Source organism: Callithrix jacchus, chromosome 7, assembly GCF_049354715.1.
Source record: "Callithrix jacchus isolate 240 chromosome 7, calJac240_pri, whole genome shotgun sequence".
Lineage (NCBI taxonomy): Eukaryota > Metazoa > Chordata > Mammalia > Primates > Cebidae > Callithrix > Callithrix jacchus.
This window is the reverse complement of record NC_133508.1, coordinates 146,514,074-146,535,660: the sequence shown is the minus strand read 5'-3', so window position 1 is coordinate 146,535,660 and position 21,587 is coordinate 146,514,074. Positions and strand designations below refer to the sequence as shown.

The 21,587-nt window shown below is 42.1% G+C and overlaps 1 protein-coding gene across 3 annotated transcripts; it reads left to right on the top strand.

The window, feature by feature from the left end:
- The first annotated feature begins 2,861 nt into the window (after positions 1-2,861).
- On the top strand, positions 2,862-15,978 carry HENMT1 (HEN methyltransferase 1). Of its 3 annotated transcripts, none has more exons than XM_009001811.5 (8): positions 2,862-2,894; positions 3,642-3,740; positions 6,205-6,333; positions 8,072-8,184; positions 8,943-9,077; positions 13,137-13,316; positions 13,938-14,115; positions 15,285-15,978. In XM_009001811.5, exons 2-8 carry the CDS (start codon positions 3,720-3,722, stop codon positions 15,693-15,695), a joined length of 1,167 nt encoding a protein of 388 aa, XP_009000059.3. In that variant the 5' UTR covers positions 2,862-2,894; positions 3,642-3,719; the 3' UTR covers positions 15,696-15,978. The 3 variants fall into 3 exon arrangements, with proteins under 3 accessions (XP_009000059.3, XP_002751206.3, XP_035108221.3); XM_002751160.7 differs by having other exon boundaries at positions 2,862-2,939; XM_035252330.3 differs by lacking the exon at positions 3,642-3,740 and having other exon boundaries at positions 2,862-2,939.
- Positions 15,979-21,587: the final 5,609 nt, after the last annotated feature.

Below are 21,587 nucleotides of genomic sequence, written 5' to 3'. Positions count from 1 at the left end.
ACTCCCAGGCTCAAGCAATCCTCCTGCCTCAGCCTCCTGAGTCCCTAGGCATACAGGTGCTTGCCAGCACACTCAGATAATGCTGTTTTCTTTGTAGAGACAGGTCTCACTATGTTGCCCAGGCTGGTCTTGAACTCCTAGCCTCAAGCCATGCTCCTGTATCAGCCTCCCAAACTGCTTGAATTAGTCATGAGCCACCTTACTTGGCCCAGGATAACTTTTGATTTCCCATTCTGTGCCACACACCTACAACTACTGGATTGTAAAAGCTATGAAAGGACCTTCATCTGTCTTTTTAATTCAAACGAGTACTTGATCCATAATAAATGCTCTATACACATTTACTAAGTAAGTAATCTCATTTAACTCCCATTTTTCAACTTAAAAAAAACCAGACCCTAACACTCAGAGAGAATGTCAACTTCCAAAGGTTATGCAGTAATAGTAAAATCAGGATTTAAGGCCTATTTGACTTCAAATTCACTCTAAAAAGACGTTACATGGTCTGTAACTCAGGTGGAGGAAGGAAAGATGAGTTATAATAACAAGATGAGATGGCAAAGGCTAAGCTATTAGCTGTGGGCAGGAGCAGATGGTAGGTGACAGCTTGAAGAGGTCAAAATTTGGTGATTGTCCAAGTGTGGGAAGGACAGAAGTGGATAGAGTCAAAGATGATTTTTCAGACTCTGAGAGTAGGAGGGCAGGAGAATGATGAAATAGGCAGGGAGAGGGAACTGGACGTGAGGAGTTCAAGTTGATAAATGGGTGAACCAGCCTAGATCCAAGAGTCCTGCATATATAAATTTTAACTTTTAAATTTTCCTTTAAATTTTTGAAACTGTGGTAAATATACATAAAACCATTTTAACGAATTTTAAGTTCAGTGGCATTAAGTTCAGTGCAACCATCCTCACTATCTGGAAAACTTCTCCATCACCCCAAACTGAGACTCTGTACCCATTAAACAACTCTCAATTCCCTCTTCCTCCCAGCCTATAGCAACCACCATTCTACTTTGTATGAATTTGACTAGTCTAGGTACTTCATATAAATGGAATCATGCAATATTTGTCCTTCTGTGACTGATTATATCACTCAGCATGTCATCAAGATTCATCCATGTGGTAGCAAATGTTAGAATTTCAGTCCTTTTAAAGGCTGATTTTCCTGAAACTCTTGTGATTGGAAAAATAAAGGCTGAATATCCCATTGTATGTCTACATCACATTTTGTTTATTCATTCATTCTTTAATGGGCATTCGGGTTGTTTCCACATTTTGGCTACTGTGAATAATGCTGTTGTGAACTCTGGTGTCCAAAACCTGTTTCAATTCCTGTTTTGAGTGTATACCCAGAAGTGAATTTATTTACGCTGAAACGTTCTATTTAAATTATATCCTGTAGTAAGGTGCACACTCCTTTAATGAAGACAGTCTGCTAAAACTAGTTTCCCTAAGTCAACAGGGACCTCTCAAACTGTAATGTGAAAGTATCATTGCGTTTTTCTTTTGAGACACGGTCTGATTCTGTCACCCAGACTGAAGGGCAGTGGTGCAATCATAGCTCACGGCAGCCTGGGACTCTGGGATCAAGTGTTCCTCCTGCCTCAGCCTCCCAAATAGTTGGGACCACAGGCAGGCACTACCATGCCCAGCTAATTTCTTTTTTTGGGGGGGGTAGAGACGGGGTCTCACATTCCTGGGCTCAAATGATCTGCCCGCCTCCCGAAGTTCTGGGATTACAGGCAGGAGCCACTGTGCCGGGCCTTATACTTGAATTTTTGAAGCTTAATCTTTAGTTCTGTACTTCTTACCTATGGAACTAGACTCCCCCAAATACCAAAAACAAGATTGGTGTAATTTATCTTTCTGTTACCCTAAAGCTGTTAGCATAGTGCTTTGCATATAGGTGTTAAGTGTTGGAAAATACAGCTCCAATATATCATTTACGGCATATTAACAGGCTATTAATTCAGTAGTAAAAACACCAGCTTTTGCATCTTTTAAAATAGAAGTCAATCTTTTTTCCCCTGAAGAAGGCAGCTTCGTCCCTCCAGTCACCCTGTATACTCTTCCATCACATACAGGAAAGAAAGTACTTATATATATTAAGTAGTCTCCGGCGGGAAGAAGGGCAGGATACAATAACTTTTCTAAGAGATCGACAGTTCTATTCACAGCACTCGGGGAAAACTAGTTTGGGGGTGGCGGGTTGGGCGCTGGGAGCGGAAATGTTTTTCTAAGCGCAGGTGTCACTGGGCCAACTTCACTCAGCCTAGAGTTCTTAGCCTCGGTGGTCTGCTCTGGGATCCAAGCCGCCGGCTTCCTCGCGCGGAGTCTAGCTACTCCTCTTGCCGCCTTCCGCTGGCCGGGACCGTTTTTTAGGCCTTTGCCGCGCCTCGGGAGCGCTACCAACCCAACAGTCGCCCAAGCCCGAGCCGCCTTCCTGCTCGCGGTCTGGCTACGCGCTCAGAGCCGGGGGCCTCTGCCAACAGCCGCCGCGCCGGTACGGCATTCAGCCGCGGGTACGCGGCGCGGCGGACGCAGCGGTCCTCGCCAAGATTCGGGAGAGGATCTTAAAAATGGCTTCCGGGCATGCGCCACAGCTGCCGTTACGATACGCAAAACCGACGCCTCGGAGCCGAGAGCCTAGAGGGACGGTGCCCAGCGCACCAAGGGGTTCGCGGGGCCCAGGGCTGACCGTGAGACTGCACGAGGCTGGCGAGCCCTTGGGGGCGGCCCAGGCTTAGGTGTGGGCGCAGGCGTGGCCGCGGCGGTAGCGTTACGCAGCTAGGCTGCGCGTGCGCGGGCGTGAGGGCGGCGCCCAGAGTTGAAGACGCTGGCGGCTCCGCGCCGAGCTTTGCTTTTCCGGTTGGGAGTGATTTTTACTGCAAGGTGATGGAAGCGACGGCCCGTACAAAGACAGAAGCGTTGGCTCCAGTGAGCACGGTTTCATACTACGAGTTGGCGACTAACAAGTTGCCTACATTTCAGACTAAAGTCTATTTGATGGAGACACGTGCAATAGAGAACCAAAATTTAAATTCAAGTTCGTGAGTGAATTGGAAAGATGTTGGATCATCTCTGGCTTATCAGGGGAATGTTTCCCTCCTCGAAATTTCATTTTGACCATGTGTGGAAAAACTGTTTTTGAAAAAATTTGAAGTTGAGGCTCTTAGCAATGAAATGGGCAGAACTCCTAAGATTGTTCCGTTTGTATCAAATTGAACTATTAATGATAGTAAAGGGAAAGAATGGGTGTTGCTCCTAACAGGGTTTGACGTAGTGAAAAGTTACGCTTTCTGAGCCTGCTTGCGAATGTCTGAAAAAATACTGGATACATTCTGTGGATTAAATGTGGTCTGCATTTAATCCACAGATTGACTATTGTGAATAATGCTACAGTGAACTTTGGTATGTAAATACCTGTTCAAGTCCTGCTTTCGTTTTTTTTGAGTACCCAGAGGTGAATTCGTTATTTACTTTTAAGCGTTCTGTTTAAATTATATACTGTAGTAAGGAGTAAGAAAGAGGCTTTCGTTCTTCCCTACTGAACTAGGCAGTTATTTCCTTCAGGTGTCTCTTTACAAAACGGTTTTGTAAAAAAACAAACAAAAAAAAACGGTTTTGAATTTATTACAGCTGAGTCAGTGCTGATTCTCTCAAATAGAGCCTGCAGGATAAATCTTCATTTTTGTTTCAACAAAGCGTGGAAACAAAATGGAAGAAAACAACCTACAGGTAATGCCACGCTTGTTAGCTGTTTATTTGACTCTTAAGAATTACCACCTGGGTGAGGCCGGTCATGGTGGCTCACGCCTGTAATTCCAGCACTTTGTGAGGCCGAGGTGGGTGGATCACCTGAGGTCAGCAGTTCGGGACCAGCCTGACCAATATGGTGACACCCCATGTCTACTAAAAATACAAAAAATTAGCTGGGCTTGGTGGCGGGCGCCTGAAATCCCAGCTACTTGGGAGGCTGAGGCAGGAGAATTGCTTGAACTCGGGAGGCAGAGGTTGCAGTGAGCCGAGATTGCACTACTGCACTCCTGTTTGGGTGACATTGTGAAAATCTGTCTCAAAAAAAAATAAAGAATTACTACCTGGATGTATTGTGAGATAATTGCAAGCAAACTTAATCACATTTAGGTCCTAACATTTCCTGGAGTGTTGGTTGAGGTAAACAAGAGTATACTTAGATGAAAGATTCACATTTGGTGTAAGTAAAATAAATGTTTTTATTTTTATCACTAGTTGTTAAAGTAGCAAAATCTATTTTAAAAACACTCTAAGTAGTGTTTTCCCAAATGTGATCGTGCATATGGATCACCAGGGAGTTTGATAAGCTGCAGGTTCTGTTTGAGGAGGTCTGGGGTGAGGCCCAAGCTTTTGTGTTTCTAAAGTTTCTAGGTGAAGGTGCCACTGGTTTGGAAACCACGCTGGGAGTATCTAGGTTGTAGCTCCCTGCTGTTCAGTACTACACATAGCAAGTGGGCGCTTGAAATGTTGCTAGTGGAACTAAGGAACTGAACTTTAACTTTTTTTTTTTTTTTTTTTCAAAGACAGGGTCTTGCTCTGTTGCCCAGGCTGGAATGCACTGGCCCAATCACGACTCACTGCAGTGCTGACCACCTAGGCTCATAACTTCATTTTTAATTTTAAGTTTAAAAATGGATATTTGATTTCATTATTGGGGGAAAAAAGTATGTTTGGAATAATTTGGGTGTGTGAATGTAAATTTTAAATGTGAAGTTTTTGAAATCCAATACAGACAAGTATTTCTGATGAAAATTTTGGAATTGAAATGCAGAAGTACAAAATATATAGCACACTGGATTTGGAAGGCTTAATATGTAAAACAAGAATCTAAAATCTCACTTTTATATTGATTTTATATGGAAATTATATTTTTGACATATTGGGTTAAATATTCTAATCAATTCCAATTATAATTACAATTCTTGGGCTACAAGAAAATTGCCTACTTCTATTTTATCTTTATTGGACAGTGCTATACTAGATATCAAATATCCTCTGGAATATTTTATAATGGAACACAGTAACAACTGTTCCAGATTAATCTTATAAATTCTGTTTTTTCTTGGGGTCATGTTAAAGAAAAAATTAGTCTGACTTTATTGAAGACTGTTGCAGTAAGGACATTGCAAGGATGAAGAATTTGACCAGTTATGAAGGGTGATTAGATATCAGGGGTAGAAGATTCTGCCTAAACTGACATAGAAGTGTTCTTGTTAAAATTGGGCTAGGCAGCCCAAAGACCAGTTTGGGGCCAGGATTGAGGTCTATTCAAGAAGATGGCTCAGAAACCTGACTAAAATTTGGTCAGGGAGAGAGTCTTTTGCTGTTCTGGTGGAATGTTTCTGCTGATGCCCACCTACTCAGGAGGCTGAGGTGGGAGGATTGCTTGAGCCCAGGAGTTTTAATCTAGCCTGGGCAACACAGTAAGACTCCATTTCTCTTAAAAAGAGAAGAGTGTTGGCTGGGCATGGTGGCTGACGCCTGGAATCCCAGTGCTTTGGGAGGCCAAGGCAGATGGATCATGAGGTCAAGAGTTCAAGAAGAGCCTGGCCAACATGGTGAAACCTGTCTCTACTAAAAATATAAAAATTAGCCGGGCATAGTGGGGTGTGCCTGTAATGTAATCCTGGCTACTCAGGAGGCTGAGGCAGTAGAGAATTTCTTGATCCCGGGAGGGAGGCAGAGGTTGCAGTGAGCCGAGATTACACCACTGCACTCCAGCCTGGGTGACAGAACAAGACTCTTGTCTTGAAAAAAAAAAAAAAAAAAAAGTGTAAGAGTGTGTGTGCGTGTGTCAGTCATTATAAATATTTTTCAGCCTCCTGTCTATCTGGACCACAGGCTTTGGCAACTCACTCCACAAAAGGTCCCTTGTGGTTTGGAGGCTTCTAGGTTGTTTTCATTGAATATATTCATTAGTAATGTTCCCTTCAGCTGAAACTAAGCTATAGGGAGCATAGAGCCAGATTCTCACTTATTAAAAGGCATGAAAGGATGCTTAGATGAACTGTGGAGGAAATAGTGCTCCCGAATGATTTTAGGACAAGGGGTATGTGAAGGCCAGTGTGTTTTTTGAAGTGATTGGGGGAAATTAAGGGTTTTCTTTATTTAATTTCTGAAGTCATGCATGATTTAGAACCCATCTTTTTTTGTTTGTGAACTTCAGTGCAATAGTGTGGTTGATGGTAATTTTGAAGAAGTTCCCAGGGAGACGGTAATAAAGTTTAAACCTCCACTATACAGGCAGCGGTACCAGTTTGTTAAAAATTTAGTGGAGCAACATGAGCCCAAGAAGGTAGGTATTTTTTCTCTTTCCAAACATTTAATTATTAAGACTAGTAGACTAGTCTTATGAGGTGGTTTGTCAAATGCATTAGTGTGGAGAGACTTTTCACAGGGATTATTGCAATAGAAAGAATGCCGTAACCACAAGATCTGCAAGTGTCTCAAGAGTTGAGCCAAAGGGATTTTTCCTTTACTAGAGAAGTGAACAAAGTTAGAAACTAGGGAAGTGGGATGAAAGGGTGGTTTGAAAGGACAGTAGAATGGGGAGCCTTAAGGAGGGGGCTGTTTCCTCAGGCCAAAGTTCAGGGCCCTGGGGGAAAGAGAAAAGTTCAAATAAAGTATGGTTAAAAAAGAAATTTTCTTCCCATTGATTAATGGGGACAAGTATTCATACCAGTCATTTGAGGCAAAGAATGCAAACACAAGGGATCTTACCTAAGTTTTATGGAGAAGGGTGGTTCTTTGCAGTGAGCCCTTTCCTGGAACACAGAGCGTAGATGGATTCCTTTAATAGATGCCAGAAACACAGGGCTCAGGTAGAGTTCCGTATTGCCAGGTTCAAATGTGAAGAAAATCTTGAGATTTTGTAGTGGGGTGTGATCTTGTAGGTACCATATTTCTAGAGCTAAATGCTCTAAAAATACCAGGCAAACTGGTATTGTAGCCACAGGTATTGTGGTTCTTTTAAAATTAGATGATAATGGGCTGGGTGTGATGGTTCGCACCTGTAATTCCAGCACTTTGGGAGGCTGAGGCAGCTGAATAGCTTGAGACCAGTCTGGCACCATAGTGAGACCCTGTCTCTACAAAAAGTAAAATTAGCTGGGCATGGTGGTATGTGCCTGTAGTCCCAGTTACTCAGGAGGCTGAGATGGGAGGATCCCTTGAGCCCAGGAGGTTGAGGCTGCAGTGAGCTGTTATCACCTGCACTCCAGCCTTGGCAACAGAGCAAGATCCTGTCTCAAAAAGAAAATGAGATCATAGTGAGCCTTCTCAATTAATTTCAGAGTAAAGGCATAATTGCATACCATCTACATACATATATTCATACCTGGTTACTATACTAATGGATTGGATATGAACTAGATGCAGGTAAGGTGAATTTCTAGATGAAAGCTTTCTTTTTCTGCTTGATGTTGAAGACTCAGTGAAGATTCCTGTGTGTAAAGGTTTTCCTTAACTGCACCACTATTGTTTCACACTTGCACACCAAGGTGCAGGTATTAGTTTACATCTCTGTGGCCATCTAGGCATGTGTATTCAGGTAAGGCATCTAAAATTGGCTTTTTGGCAGCTCAAAGTTCGGTATGGAATTTCAGATGGTTTGAGGTAATTGTTTAATCAAATTAATGTTTGAGGGATGAAAGCAAAGTTTTAGAAAGCTTCGTTTGCTGAAATATGCTGAGAATATTTAAGACCCCAAATTCTGATTCTGAATGGGAAAACAGTATGTACCTAATTGTTTTTTATTAGTTCAATATAGGCAATAATAGTCGTTCTGGAATAGGAGTGGAACTTTCTGTTTTACTGTGATCAAATAGAAATTTGTCCATGGGCTTATAAAGTCTCAGATTAATTTGTTTTTGTGTGTATGTGTAGAATCTTCTACCAAAAAATCCTTCCATATAATGGCTTTATTATTTTATTACTGTTATGTACTCCCCTCTCTCCTCCTCAGAAATAAAAGTTTTTGATCATACTTTTCTGGCTGTAAATGTCTTTGAAATAACATTCTGTCTCATCTACAGGTTGCAGACCTGGGATGTGGTGATACTTCACTCTTAAGGCTGCTAAAAGTCAATCCATGCATTGAATTCCTTGTTGGAGTAGATATTAATGAGGATAAATTACGATGGAGAGGGTAATACCTAGTTTCTGAAAGAATTATTCATTAATATAAAACTAATGACATTAATTGAGTTTAGAGAAAGTGTTGATTTTATATTTGTCTTAAAAGATTGGAGATATTAAGGATCTGCAACTCACTGAATAATCAGGATTTGCCATAACACTAACAATACCTGTATTTTATTGCTACCAACTTAAAGTATAGCGTCAATTAAATGATTATAATAGTAGAAGCATTGCAAATTCAATTTCAGATATTCAAATTCAGTTTCAAAATCTCATCACTTTAATGCTAAACACTATGATAATTTATAGCATAAATGTTCTGAGGATTTAAAATTCCCCAGAACACTAAGGCCAAGGCTCCAGGCCATCGCCTCCATTTTGAACCATAGCATTTCTCCTATCTCTTGTGTATATAGCATATATACATTAGATTTCCACAGTTTGCTTTAAGAATGATCTTCTAAAGAACAAAAATCTGAAAATCAGTGAATCAAACTAAAGCTGGAAAACCAAAACTATTACAAATGGAAACAATATAACAGTATTAAATATTCAAAGTCTTTTTCTCACTGGCCAGTAACTTCTCATGTGACAGGAAGTTTCCCTATGACTTGGTATTTAATATATCAAGACAAGGAAAACAGGCTGTGTCAGACTTATATCAACATAGGTAGAAGATAATCATCAGAGGATCTGAGTTCTGTAGCTGGTGAGAATTTTTAAATAGATCATGTTCAGAATGTTTCTTCAATAATTATTTTGCAGTGATACGTTAGCTCCTTTGATGGGTGATTATCTGAAACCTCGGGATCTAAATTTGACCATCACATTGTATCATGGGTCTGTTGTGGAGAGAGACTCTCGTTTGCTTGGATTTGACTTGATAACGTGTATTGAACTGTAAGTTTTAAACTGATTTATACTGTATAATTGTTCATTTGAAAAACCTGAATAAGTCTGAGTGATCTTAGTGTCCTAAATACTTAGGTCTTAATTATTATTTGTAAAGAAAACTGCTCATTGGTTAGAGATATCTTTTTACTCTTCTTTTCCAACATTTTACTTAGAAATTTCAAGTATACAGATAAATTGCCATAAATACATGTACCAAGAATACCTATACCCCCTTTATCCAGATGTTAACACCTTCCTCACTTTTAAAATCATTTGTACATTCCACCCTCCTTCTCTTGTTCCTCCCACCTCCATCTCCCTGTAGAGTTATTTTTTCTCTGAATCAATTAAGGGTATTCATGTGGCCCTTTGCCGCTACTAAAAAATTCAGTTTAAAAAGTTGGAGACCTGACACTACCTGATTCAAAATGTACTACAAAGCAGCAGTAATCAAAACATCATGGTTCTGGTATAAAAGCAGACATATAGACCAATGGAACAGAATAGAGAGAACCCACAAATAAATCCATGCATTTTCAGCCAACTGATTTCAACAAAGACAGCAAGAACAGGCATTGGCAAAAGGACACTGTCTCCAATACATGGTACGGGGAGAACTGCATATGCATATGCAGAATGAAATTAGACCCCTATCTCTCACTGTATACAAACATCAAGATGGATTAAAGAGTTAAATGCAAGACCCAAAACTATAAAAGTACTAGAAGAAAACAGGAAATGCTTCAGGACATTGGTCTAGGCAAAGATTTTGAATAAGACTACAAGAGCACAGGCTACAAACAGAAATACACAAATGGGACTATATGAAACTAAAAGGTTTCTGCACAGCAAAGGAAAGAATGGAGTGAAGAGAACCTATAGATTGGAGAAAATATATGCAAAGTATTTGTCAAGGGGTTAATATACAAGGCCCTCAACAGCAAAACCCCAAAACTCCAAAATAATTAAAAAATGGGCAAAGAACCTGCCCAGACATTTCTCAAAAGGCATACAGATGGTTAACACATACATGAAAAAAACGCTAAAATCACTAATCATCAGGGAAATGTGAATCAAAACCACAGTGAGATATTTCACCCCATTTAGAATGGATGTTATTAAAAAGACAATGCTGGCAAGGATGCAGAGAAAGGGACCTCATATAAATTGGTTGGAATGTAAATTAGTACAGCCATTATGGAAAACAGGTTTTAAAAACTGAAACACTAACTTCAAGGAGGATATATTAAAGTATGAATGATGAGAGCAAAATACCTACAAGTAGATTTTCTTATTGCCTGTTGCTGTTCTAAACTTTATATATGGCTTCTTTGTTCTTCTATTTTTTTTCCTATAGCTAATATGTACCAGGCAATAGAAAAAAAACACTACTAACTCTGCTCTGGAGGACCAGTACATATTACTAAAAACTGGGCGCAGTGGCTCATGCCTGTAATCCCAGCACTTGGGATGGCTTAGGCAGTTTTGAGAGGCTGTTTCATTTTTCAAAAAACTGAAAATAGAACTGCCATATGATCTAGCAATCCCACTACAGGGTATTTATCCAGAGGAAAGAAGTCAGTTATATTGAAGAGATATCTGCACCCCAGTGTTTGTTACAGCACAGTAGGCAGGATATGGAATCTACCTAAATGTTCATCAGCAGATGAATGGATAAAGAAAATGTGGTATATAGGCCAGGCGCAGTGGCTCACACTTGTAATCCCAGCACTTTGGGAGGCTGAAGTGGGTGGATCACCTGAGGTCAGGAGTTTAAGACTAGCCTGACCAACATGGAGAAACCCTGTCTCTACTAAAAATACAAAAATTAGCCAGTCATGGTAGGGCATGCCTGTAATCCCAGCTACTCTGGAGGTTGAGACAGGAGAATCTCTTGAACCTGGGAGGTGGAAGTTGCAGTGAGCCAAGATTGCGCAATTGCCCTCCAGCCTAGGCAACAAGAACAAGACTCCGTCTCAAAAAAGAAAATAAAAATCCCTTTGTATTTCCTTGCATCTGCTCATTTTGAGTTTCATTTGCTGTGTTTTCCTAACTTCTCGAAATAAATACTTAGCTCATTTAATTTCAGCTTTTCTTATTTTCCAGTGTCTGATAAAGCAGTAACTTTCCCTCTAATTATGTTATGTTTGTAACCACAGATTGTGGTTATGTTAGGTAGTATTTGTACTGGTGATGCAAAGAAGTCAAGTAGAATAAGAAGATTTGGCAGCTTGAAGACCATTACTGACTAATGAAACAGGTCATCAGTTCTCCTTCAGTGCTTCTTCCTATAACTGGATCAAAGGTCATGATGTTTCTGCCCATCACCATCCTGCTGAGAAATAGAGGCCTAGTGGTGATATGGGTCCTTGCAGCCTGTGGAAGGAGATTGTCTCTCTACAGCTTAATGTGGCTCCTAATTTTCTTTTTTTTTTTTTTTTTTTGAGACTGAGTCTCACACTGTCAGCCAGGCTGGAGTGCAGTGGTGCCATTTCGGCCCACTGCAGCTTCTTCCTGGATGCAAGTAATTCTCCTGCCTCGGCCTCCTGAGTAGCTGGGATTACAGGTGCCCACCACCTCGCCTGACTAATTCTTTTGTATTTTTAGTAGAGATGGAGTTTCACTATGTTGGCCAGGCTGGTCTCGAGCTCCTGACCTCGTGATCTGCCTGCCTCAGCCTCCCAAAGTGCTGGCATTACAGGTGTGAGCCACCACATCCAGCCAGCTCCTAATTTTCTTGGGAATTGCATAGAAGCTCAGGCCTGTGTGAACCATTTTTGTCAGTATCCAGTTTCCTTAGGATATACTGACTTAGATGGGATGGCAGCAAAACTTTGTCAGATCCTGTTTTGGTAATATTTAGTTGTTATATAATTACAAAGTTACAGAAGTTGCAGGATGGGTCCAAGGAATTCTCTCCCTGTTCTTTACCTAGGTTTACCACTTGTTTATAGTTGATCCTATTTAGTTTGTCTTTTTCTCTAAATATAGTTTTCTACATGTATTTTATTTATCTCAACCATCTCAGAGTAGGTTGGGTATGTTGCATCCTGTTGCTCCTAGATACCTCGGTAAATATTTTCTAAGAACAAAGACTTCTTACCATGACCACATAACTCTGTCAGGAAATTTAACATTGATATAGTACTATTACTTCGTCTAAGTCCATATTCAGCATTCAGCATTTGTTCCAGTAATGTTTTTCTATAGCTATTTTTAAATTTAGCTATAATTTAAAATGGCCCAGGATCACACAATGCATTTAGTTGTCATGTTTGCGTGGGCTCCTTTAATCTGAAGCCAGTCTGTGCAGCCTTTCTTCTTGGTCCTATTTGCCCTTGATATTTCTGAAGAATATGTGCTGTTTTCTAGAATGCCCCTCAATCTAAGTGTCTCCTCATTATCAAATTCAGGGACTGCATTTTTGACAAGAGTATCATAGAAGTGATATTGTCCTCACTGATGCCTTATATCAGGGAGGTTTAACCTCAGAGACTTTTTTTTAGAGGTATTGATAATGAAGCTGTAGAGCACAGCAAAGGACCTTAGTTGGATAAGGGAACATCACAGGTGCAGTTGGGGGGTAGGAAAGGATGAGAATATATGAATAATTGTTCTTTCCTTTCTTTTTTTGAGACTGAGTTTTGCTCATCACCCAGGCTGGAGTGCAGTGGCACAATCTCGGCTTACTGCAACCTCTGCCTCCTGGGTTCAAGCAATTCTTCTGCCTCACCCCCCTGAGTACCTGGGATTACAGGCATGTGCCACCATGCCCAGCAAATGTTTATATTTTTAGTAGAGATGGAGTTTCACCACGTTGGCCGGGCTGGTCTCGAACTCCTGACCTAAGGTGATCCATCCATCTTGGCCTCCCAAAGTGCTGGGATTCCATGTGCGAGCCACTGCGCCCAGCCTGAATAATTGTTCTTAGGTCATGTAAGCATTGTTACGTATTGAAAGAAGGGAGAAATTGATATACATATGGAAATTGTTTTTGATAAATCAATTAGAAAAATAGGTGCAAGTGAAGCTAGATTTTATTATCTTTCTCATTAACCATTTTAGAATAGAACATTTGGATTCAGGTGATCTGGCCAGATTTCCTGAAGTGGTATTTGGGTACCTGTCTCCATCCATGATTGTCATCAGCACACCAAACTCTGAATTCAATCCCCTGTTCCCCTCAGTGACCTTAAGAGATTCAGATCATAAATTTGAGTGGACCAGAATGGAGTTTCAAACCTGGTAAGTTCAGAAGGCCTTTTGTTTATTTGGGATTCTGTGGGAGTTGAAAATCTTAGGAAATAAATGTTGATATACATATATTGCCTAAATTGTTTTGTACTTTCGTCCAATAAGGGACCATTGCATTTGGGCAGTACAGAAAGGGCGTGTGGTCATTTGGGCAAGCGTGGAGAGGGTGTGTGGTCACTTTTATGTGAAGGCATCTGTAGTATTGGCATGGAGATGAGGAACAAAACAGAGGGAAGGTTTGGGGCAGTGAGAGTGAGCCTCAGGCCCCTGCCCCGGGGTATCTCCTGGGGATTGGTCATATTTTTTGGTGTAATTGCAAACCCAAATGGGTAGCTGGGTTGAGCCCCTGTGGTTTCCTTGTTCACCCCTACACCCTGTCCATAATGTTCCTTTTCTCTTCCATACTCTTAGGGTGAATTGGAAACTGATACTATATCCTTGCTTTGATTTGTCATAGAAATAAATACACTAGTGGTTAGGAATTTGAAACTTGGAAGTATTTATGTTCTTTGTATTTTTCATGTTCTGTTGTACTGCTGACCAGACATGGTTCTTTATTTAACAGTAGCTCTACATTTAGACAAATGATTGCTGTCCTCGTTTTGATTTCAGGGCTTTATATGTGGCAAATCGCTATGATTACTCCGTAGAGTTTACTGGTGTTGGGGAACCACCAGCTGGAGCTGAGAATGTTGGATACTGTACCCAGATAGGAATCTTCCGGAAAAATGGAGGAAAGGCAATGGAATCGTGTGTTTCAGAGCAGCATGATCAGCATGTTTATAAAGCTGTGAGTATTCTTTGTGAGGTACCTATCACGGCTAGAGATACATTAGGGTGGTGAACTTTTTTGGGGGTAAGAATCCCCAAAGTAGAGATAAGTGTAAATGACCTTGCTTTGTGGTTCACCCTAGGAGAAATTTTCAGGCCCCATATCTACTATCAGAGTTAGCCTATGGTATCCTTTTGGACTGCCTGGCCTTTTGCTATGTTTCAAGGTGCATTAAGGGCAATGGCCTGCTGGAGTCGTCTTAGAATACTTCAGAGCAGCTGGGTACAGTGGCTCACACCTGTGATCCTAGCACTTTGGGAGGCCAAGGCAGAATGATTGCTTGCACCCAGGAGTTCGAGGTCAGCCTAGACAACATAATGAGATCTCTATCTCTACAAAAAAACACCTAGAATACTTCAAAGCAGTACTTCAGCAGACTCTTTTTGTAATCTGTTTGAATTATCAGTAGTAACAAGGAAAGCCAGCAGCAGTTCCTCTCCAGTTGGCTTAGGACATGACTCTTAGGACTGAACCTACAAACTTCTTAGACCCTTTGGGTTTAAAGAGGCAAGAAGAAGAAACACATCCTCCCATTCTTTGAAAAATGTATTTAATTAGGAACAGCGTCTTGTTCTGTCACCCAGGCTGGAGTGCACTGGAACAATCATGGCTCACTGCAGCCCTGAATTCTTGGGCACAAGCAATCCTCCCACTTGAACTTTCCAGGTAGCTAGGACTATAGGCATGTACCACCATGCTCAGCTAATTACTTTTTTTTCCATAGAGACTGTGGGTCTCACTATGTTGCCCAGGCTGGTCTTGAACTTCCATCCTCAAGCAATCCTCCTGCCCAACCCTCCTAAAATGCTGAGATTACAGCTGTGAGCCACTGCACTTAGTCACATTTTCCCTTTGAACCATTGTTCGTTTTTTGGCCTTTCCCCTGTAATACCAAGTAGGAATACTGGGTTTGTGTGACTTGGTAGAAACTTGGCTGGGAGACATTGAGCATCAGCATCAGATAGTTAATATCTGTGTGTCAGTAATTTGATTCCCATTGTAATTGAGGCATGTATGATTAGTAGGATCTGACATATATTCAATATGTACATTTATTCTTACATGGCAAAAAAGTTATTGATGGCTTTGAAAATTTTTCCATATTCTAAGTTGTTTTTTCCCTTTAGGTTTTTACCACCTCGTACCCGAGCTTACAGCAGGAAAGGTTCTTTAAACTTGTGTTGGTTAATGAGGTGTCCCAACAAGTGGAAAGCTTGAGAGTGAGCCACCTGCCACGGCAGAAAAAACAGGATGGGGAATGGGATGATACACCCAAAGACTCACAGGCCTCCAGCCCATGCTTTGGACCAGTGTTCACAGAGGTTGAGAAAGCCAAGATAGAGAACTCTCCCAAACCCTTCTGTGTTGGAGATAAATTTTTTGTACCTCTGCAGAGACTCCTTGCTTATCCCAAGTTGAACCGCTTATGTGCTAACGAAGAGACGATGAGATCGGGCATTGCTGACTCAATTCCTCTGAGCAGTGATGGTTCTGCCGTGGTGGCTGACCTGCGTGATTATTCTGATGAGCAGTTTTGAGTTTTAAACCATCTTTATTTCCTGAAATACAGGGTCTCAGCAATAGTTGTGTTCACTTAGAATTTAGGTGTTTGTGTGTGTGTGCATGTGTAGTCCGAATTCAAGTAATGTTTTTAAAGTTTCAGTGCAAAAGTCTATGTTCCAAGCCATTGGACAGACCTGCTTGACATATGGCCAGACTGCAGTAAGCCCTGAGAAAGATATTAGGGTTTAACTAAAAACAGGTGCTTTCCTTTGATCTTGGACTTTTTTTCCCTCAAGAATAAAGAAAAGTTGGATGTGGTAACATCATGTTGATTTTGAGCTTAGCTATATTTTTTGTGTTAAGAGCCATGAGTTGATTGTTTCATTAGTCTGTTCTCACATTTTTGTGAAGAACTACCTGAACCTGGGTAATTTCTAAAGAAGAGAGAGACTTAATTGACAGTTCTGCAGGCCGTACAGGAAGCATGGCTGGGGAGGCCTCCGGAAACTTACCATCTTGGTGGAAGGTGAAGGGGAAGCAGGCACATCTTATATGGCTGGAGCGGGAGGAAGAGAGCTCGGGGAGGGCCTACACACTTTTAAACAACCAGATCTCATGAGAGCTCACTATCACAAGAACAGCAAGGAGGAAATCCGTCCTATGACCCAGTCACCTCCCACCAGGCCCCTCCTCCAACATTGGAGACTACAGTTTGACATGAGATTTGGGCAAGGACAGAAATCCAAACCGTATCAATCATGATATTAAGAATTGAAGAGAAAGTATTCAAAACCTTTTCCCTGAGGTGAGAGTAGCTTTAAAATCTTTCTAGGATTCTCTGTCTCCTTTGTGCCAAATTCTAACCTGCGTAATATTTAGCCTAGAACATCAACAAAACAGGAATGAATGTAGGTGCTTGGAGGGCACAGAAGCCTCTTCATGACGTAATTGCTGTCCATGTTTTTTTTTTTTTTTTTTTCTTTTTTTGTGACAGGGTCTTGCTCTGTTACACAGGCTGGAGTGCAGTGGCACAATTATGGCTCACTGTAGCCTCAGCCTCTGGGATAAAATAAGTCTCCCATCTCACCCCCTCCCCACCAGTAGCTTGAATTACAGGTGTGCACCACCATGCTCAGCTAATTAAAAAAATTGTAGAGATAGGGTCTCACTATGTCACCCAGACTGGTCTTGAACTTCTGGGCTCAAGTGATCCTCCTGCTTCAGCTTCCTGAAGTGCTGGGATTGTTTTTTGAGCACCTTCTTCTCAGGAACTTCCTGGTTGGAATTGGCGTGGTAGTACTAATGGGAGAAAGAAACATAGCTTCACCTCCTGGGGGAAAAAATGGTAGTTTAAACGAGAGGCATTTCTTAGGCACAGTAGTCTAGAGGTAAGCCCCAGGCATGGGGGCTCTGCCACTTTAGGGACCCAGAGGTCCATCTTGCATGTTGTGGCTATTTAGGCATGCCATCTAGGGACAGAGTTTGAGCTCTGGTTACCACTTTTCATATTCTAAAACAGCAAGCAGAAAGAAGGGACAAAGGGCACACACAAGCTGTCTGGTAAGGCTTGCTTTGAGTTGTTATGCAACATGACTGCTTCCTGTTGACCAGAATGAAGTCTTCAGCCCACACATAGGGAAGCTGGTGTGTTAGTTTATTCTCGCATTAAAGAAAAGAGGCTTATTGGCTCATGGTTCTGCAGACTGTATAGGAACCATAGAGGCTTCTGCCTCTGGGGAGGCCTTAGGAGACTTCCAATCATGGCAGAAGGCAAAGGGTAGGGTGTGAGGTGTCTTACCTGGGAGCAGGAGCAAGACAGAGTGAGGTGGTGGTGCTACACACCTTTAAACAGATCTCTGGAGGACTCTTAGGCGAGACACGCACCAAAAGGATGGTGCTAAGCCACTCACGACGGGTCCACTCCCATGATCAGTCACTTCCCACCAGGCCCTACCTCCAACATCGGGATTACAGTTTGACATGAGATTTGAGAATGGGCACAGATCCAAACCATATCAGCTGGCAAGTGCAGTCTTTATTCTGGGAGGCCATGTGTCTACTTGGCCTGCCAAGGAACAAGGGAAGAAGGAACATCTGTGCCACAGCTGGGACATCCTGACCAGTCTGGTATGGGGGCTGTGCCAATGCAGAGAGTTGGTGCTGGGAGAGGGCTGGGGCCAGTCATTCTCAAGCTGAGTTTCCAAGGGTTAATAATAAAGTAGAAGGGAAGGGGATTTGGTGAGCAGGGAGAGAATGAAAGGATTCCGGCGAAAACAGTCTCTTAATCACATTACGTTGCTAAACCAGCTCTTTCTTTCCTTGAATTTCTAATACTGCTATCAGACTTCCGCAATGAATGCTCAAAGGTACATGTGAGCAAGAGATTTGTAGCCTCATCTCATTCCTGCCCTCAAAGTCCCTCTGCCTGTCTTCACCTTTCTAGGCCTCTGCACAGTTTTCACTCTAGACTTCCCTTATCATTGCTCTTCTGTGGTAGAGCCAGTGGTTCTAGCCAAGACCAGCCCTTTCTCCGATCTTTCTTGAACGTTAATCAGTTAACTTTGTTCTAGCCTAATCACTGGATCCGCCACGTGGAAACCTTTTAAGTGCTCGTGACTGCCATGGGGGCTGGAGCCACTCTTTTCCATGGCCCTCCTGCTATCTCTGCAACTTCCGTACTTAGATTCTTCGTGAGAAGTTTGTCTTTTCCCCCAACCTGGATACAGGCCTTTCTTTGCACACTGAAAGGCTCATTAATACTCAAGGCTAGGGGTTGCCAAATGTGCTAATGGGGCTGGATAGTAAATCTTTGCAGGTGATCCAGTCTCTATCACAATTATTCAACTCTGCCTCAGTCAAAGCCACCACAGACAATAAGAAAACAAGTGGGCTTAGCAGGAAACAGTTTAATCTTCTACAATCTTCTTTGAGAGAAGGTTCTCAGTGCCACTGCCCACCTCCCAGACTAGATATGAAATCTGTGCTACCAGGTATTGGAACCTCCCTGGCTCTTGAGATCTGAACATGATTTGCCTCCAACTCCTATTTCCGTGGTCTGGGCAACTCCAAAACTCTGTGACTTCTATGATTTCCTAAAAGCTTAAGTTATCACAGCACTGCCTGCCTTCAAGTTCAGTTCCATACAACTGAGATGTGAATCTCAGCCTCTTCTATGCTGCTCCGAGACTCCTCACCAGCAGCAGCTCTCAGCTCATCTTCTCCAGCTGCCCTTGCTCGCCCCACCCTCTCCCCTCCTCTCTAGTGACTGCCAACCTCCCCCTCTACAGCACCACCCAGCTCCCTTGAAGTGTTCTCAGCCCTCAGTTCCACCAGTGATTATCAGGGGAGAACTCCAAATAAAGGCCATTCTCTCAACTAGAGTTTGGGTGCCAAGAACACTAAATCTTTATCTCGTTACGCCTGGTCCTGTGGAGATTGTGTGTGTTGAGCAGTTGACAGGAAGTCAGGGACTGGGCAGCGTCAGCAGTGGTAATGTGAAGTCTTTTGAAGACAGAACTGTGGGTTTCTGCCTGCACGGAGGATGCTAGGTGCTAACTACAGCAAACATGGCTTATCATTATATAAGTGCACCCTGAAAATCTGAGACAGGTCTCAGTTAATTTAGAAAGTCTATTTTGCCAAGGTTGAGGACACACTCCCATGACAGCCTCAGGAAGTCCTGACAACATGTGCCCACGGTGGTCGGGGCACAGCTTGGTTTTATACATTTTAGGGAGACGGGAGACATTAATCAATGTATGTAAGAAGTCCATTGGTTCTCCCCAGAAAGGCAGGGACAAGTCAGAGCAAGGAGGGGGCTTCCAGGGCACAGGTAGTTGAGAAACAAATGGTTTCATTTTCTGAGATTCTGATAAGCCTTTCCAAAGGAGGCAATCAGATACGCATCTATCTCAGTGAGCAGAAGGATGACTGAATAGAATGGGAGGCAGATTTGCCCTGAGTAGTTTCCAGCTTGAATTTTCCTTTTAGCTTAGTGATTTTGGGGGCCCAAGATATTTTCCTTTCACATATATGATGCACATCCTTGGCAATATCTAGAAAAAGGGGACACTGGCTGGGTGCGGTGGCTCACAAATAATCCCAGCACTTTGGGAGGTCGACACGGGCGGATCATGAGGTCAGAAGACTATCCTGGCTAACCCAGTGAAATCCTGTCTCTACTAAAAATACACAAAAAAATTAGCTGGGGTGATGGCACACACCTGTAGTCCCAGCCACTCAGAAGGCTGAGATAGGAGAATCACTTGAACCTGGGAGGCAGAGGTTGCAGTGAGCCGAGATCACACACCACTGCACTCCGGCCTGGGTGACAGGGTAAGACTCTGTTTCAAAAAAAAAAAAAAGAAAAGAAAAGAAAAGAAAAAGGGGACACCTGGGAATATTGCTGAGGTCTAGCAAACAAGTTGCTAGGAGCTGGAAGTCAGAAATGTGTACAGTAAATGTTAAATACAAGCTTTTGAAGCCAGCAGCATATGTCATATACCTTTATCTTGAAAGTTAATTCATGCCCTCTATTTCTCTATTGGGTTCTTAATGAGGTTCCTGCTGAATTGTGTGCACTCTGCCTGCACACTTTTGCCTCCATTGCTGCAACAATCTCATTTCTGTCTGCTCCACTTCATCCTGCATGCTGTGACCCAAGCTAGAATTTATCAGATGAAGCTGTGATCATTTTATTGTCTTCCCCAGCAATACAACTCCCTGCTCCTACACATCACCCTTGACCCATCAGAGCCTTTACTTTCACTGAACAGGCTCTGTGTTTTCTCACTGCTGTGTCCTGCCTGGCCCTGCACGTATGCTGCCCATGAAGTGCTTTTGGGTAGAAATCTTCATGGAACTGTACTTACAGAATCTTTCATTAATCTCACGCCAAAGGAAACAATGTTACTTTATTTAAGCAAAATGTGCAATGCTTCAAAGTCTGTTAAAATTATTTCAAATTTTAAAAATTACTGAAAAGGTACAAAATGTGTTTTTCCTTTGGTCTAAATTTCATGAAATACATGTGAATAGGAGCAGATAGGATCACTTAAGACAGGTAGACTTGAACTGAATCAGCAGACATTCAATGCCAGACGGTGGCGCACTTTTCCTATTTTAAGTAGCTGCACATACTCGCTTTAAGGATTCCCCAATGTAAGATTCAAAAACAAAGATGCCAAAAAATTTTAGGCACGCCGGCTTTCTGCAGAGGTTTGAGGTTTTCTGCAATGCATACACTAAGGAAAAAGACTGTTGAAATGGTTTGAGGATCTGCAAGGAAGTCAATTTCATAAGTAACAGTTGAGGTGATATCTCAGCCTATCTGGGTTATAAATGCATGGGAGGGAGGTCTAAACATTCATTTGGGAAATTCTCTGACAGTTCCTATTAAATAGGTTCACATGGGATAGAGATCACTGACCCAGGGAATGTCTGAAATTATGCCTGTTTAGGTTTCTTTCTTTTTCTTTTTTTTTTGAGATAGTTTCACTCTTGTTGCCCAGGCTGGAATGCAATGGCGTGATCTCAGCTCACCGCATCCTCTGCCTCCCAGGTTCAAGTGATTCTCCTGCCTCAGCCTCTCAAGTAGCTGGGATTACAGGTGTGAGCCACTGTGCCTGGCCTAGGTTTCTTAACTTTTTGTTTCACTTTGTATAATGTGAAACGGATTAGCTCCACCAGTGATTTCCTACCTATCATACAAATGGAAGAAAAGATTTCATTATGTGCTGCTACCAGGTAAGTGATACATAGGTACAGGAAGTGAAGAAGTGAAAACAGGTGAAAGAGAAAGGGAAAGACCAAGAAAGAGGAAGAAAACCACTAGATGTTGAAGAAAGGTGGGCTAAGTCGAAACAAGAAGGCTGGGTCTGAGAATTCTATTCTGGAGATGTGGGCAGTGTCTGAGGGGGCAGATCAGA

Coding starts and splice junctions, on each gene's coding strand:
- HENMT1 (XM_035252330.3), top strand. CDS start 2,898: ATGGAAGCGACGGCCCGTACAAAGACAGAAGCGTTGGCTCCA. Junction 8,185..8,942: donor GATAAATTACGATGGAGAGG/GTAATACCTAGT, acceptor ATTATTTTGCAG/TGATACGTTAGCTCCTTTGA. Junction 14,116..15,284: donor ATCAGCATGTTTATAAAGCT/GTGAGTATTCTT, acceptor TTTTCCCTTTAG/GTTTTTACCACCTCGTACCC.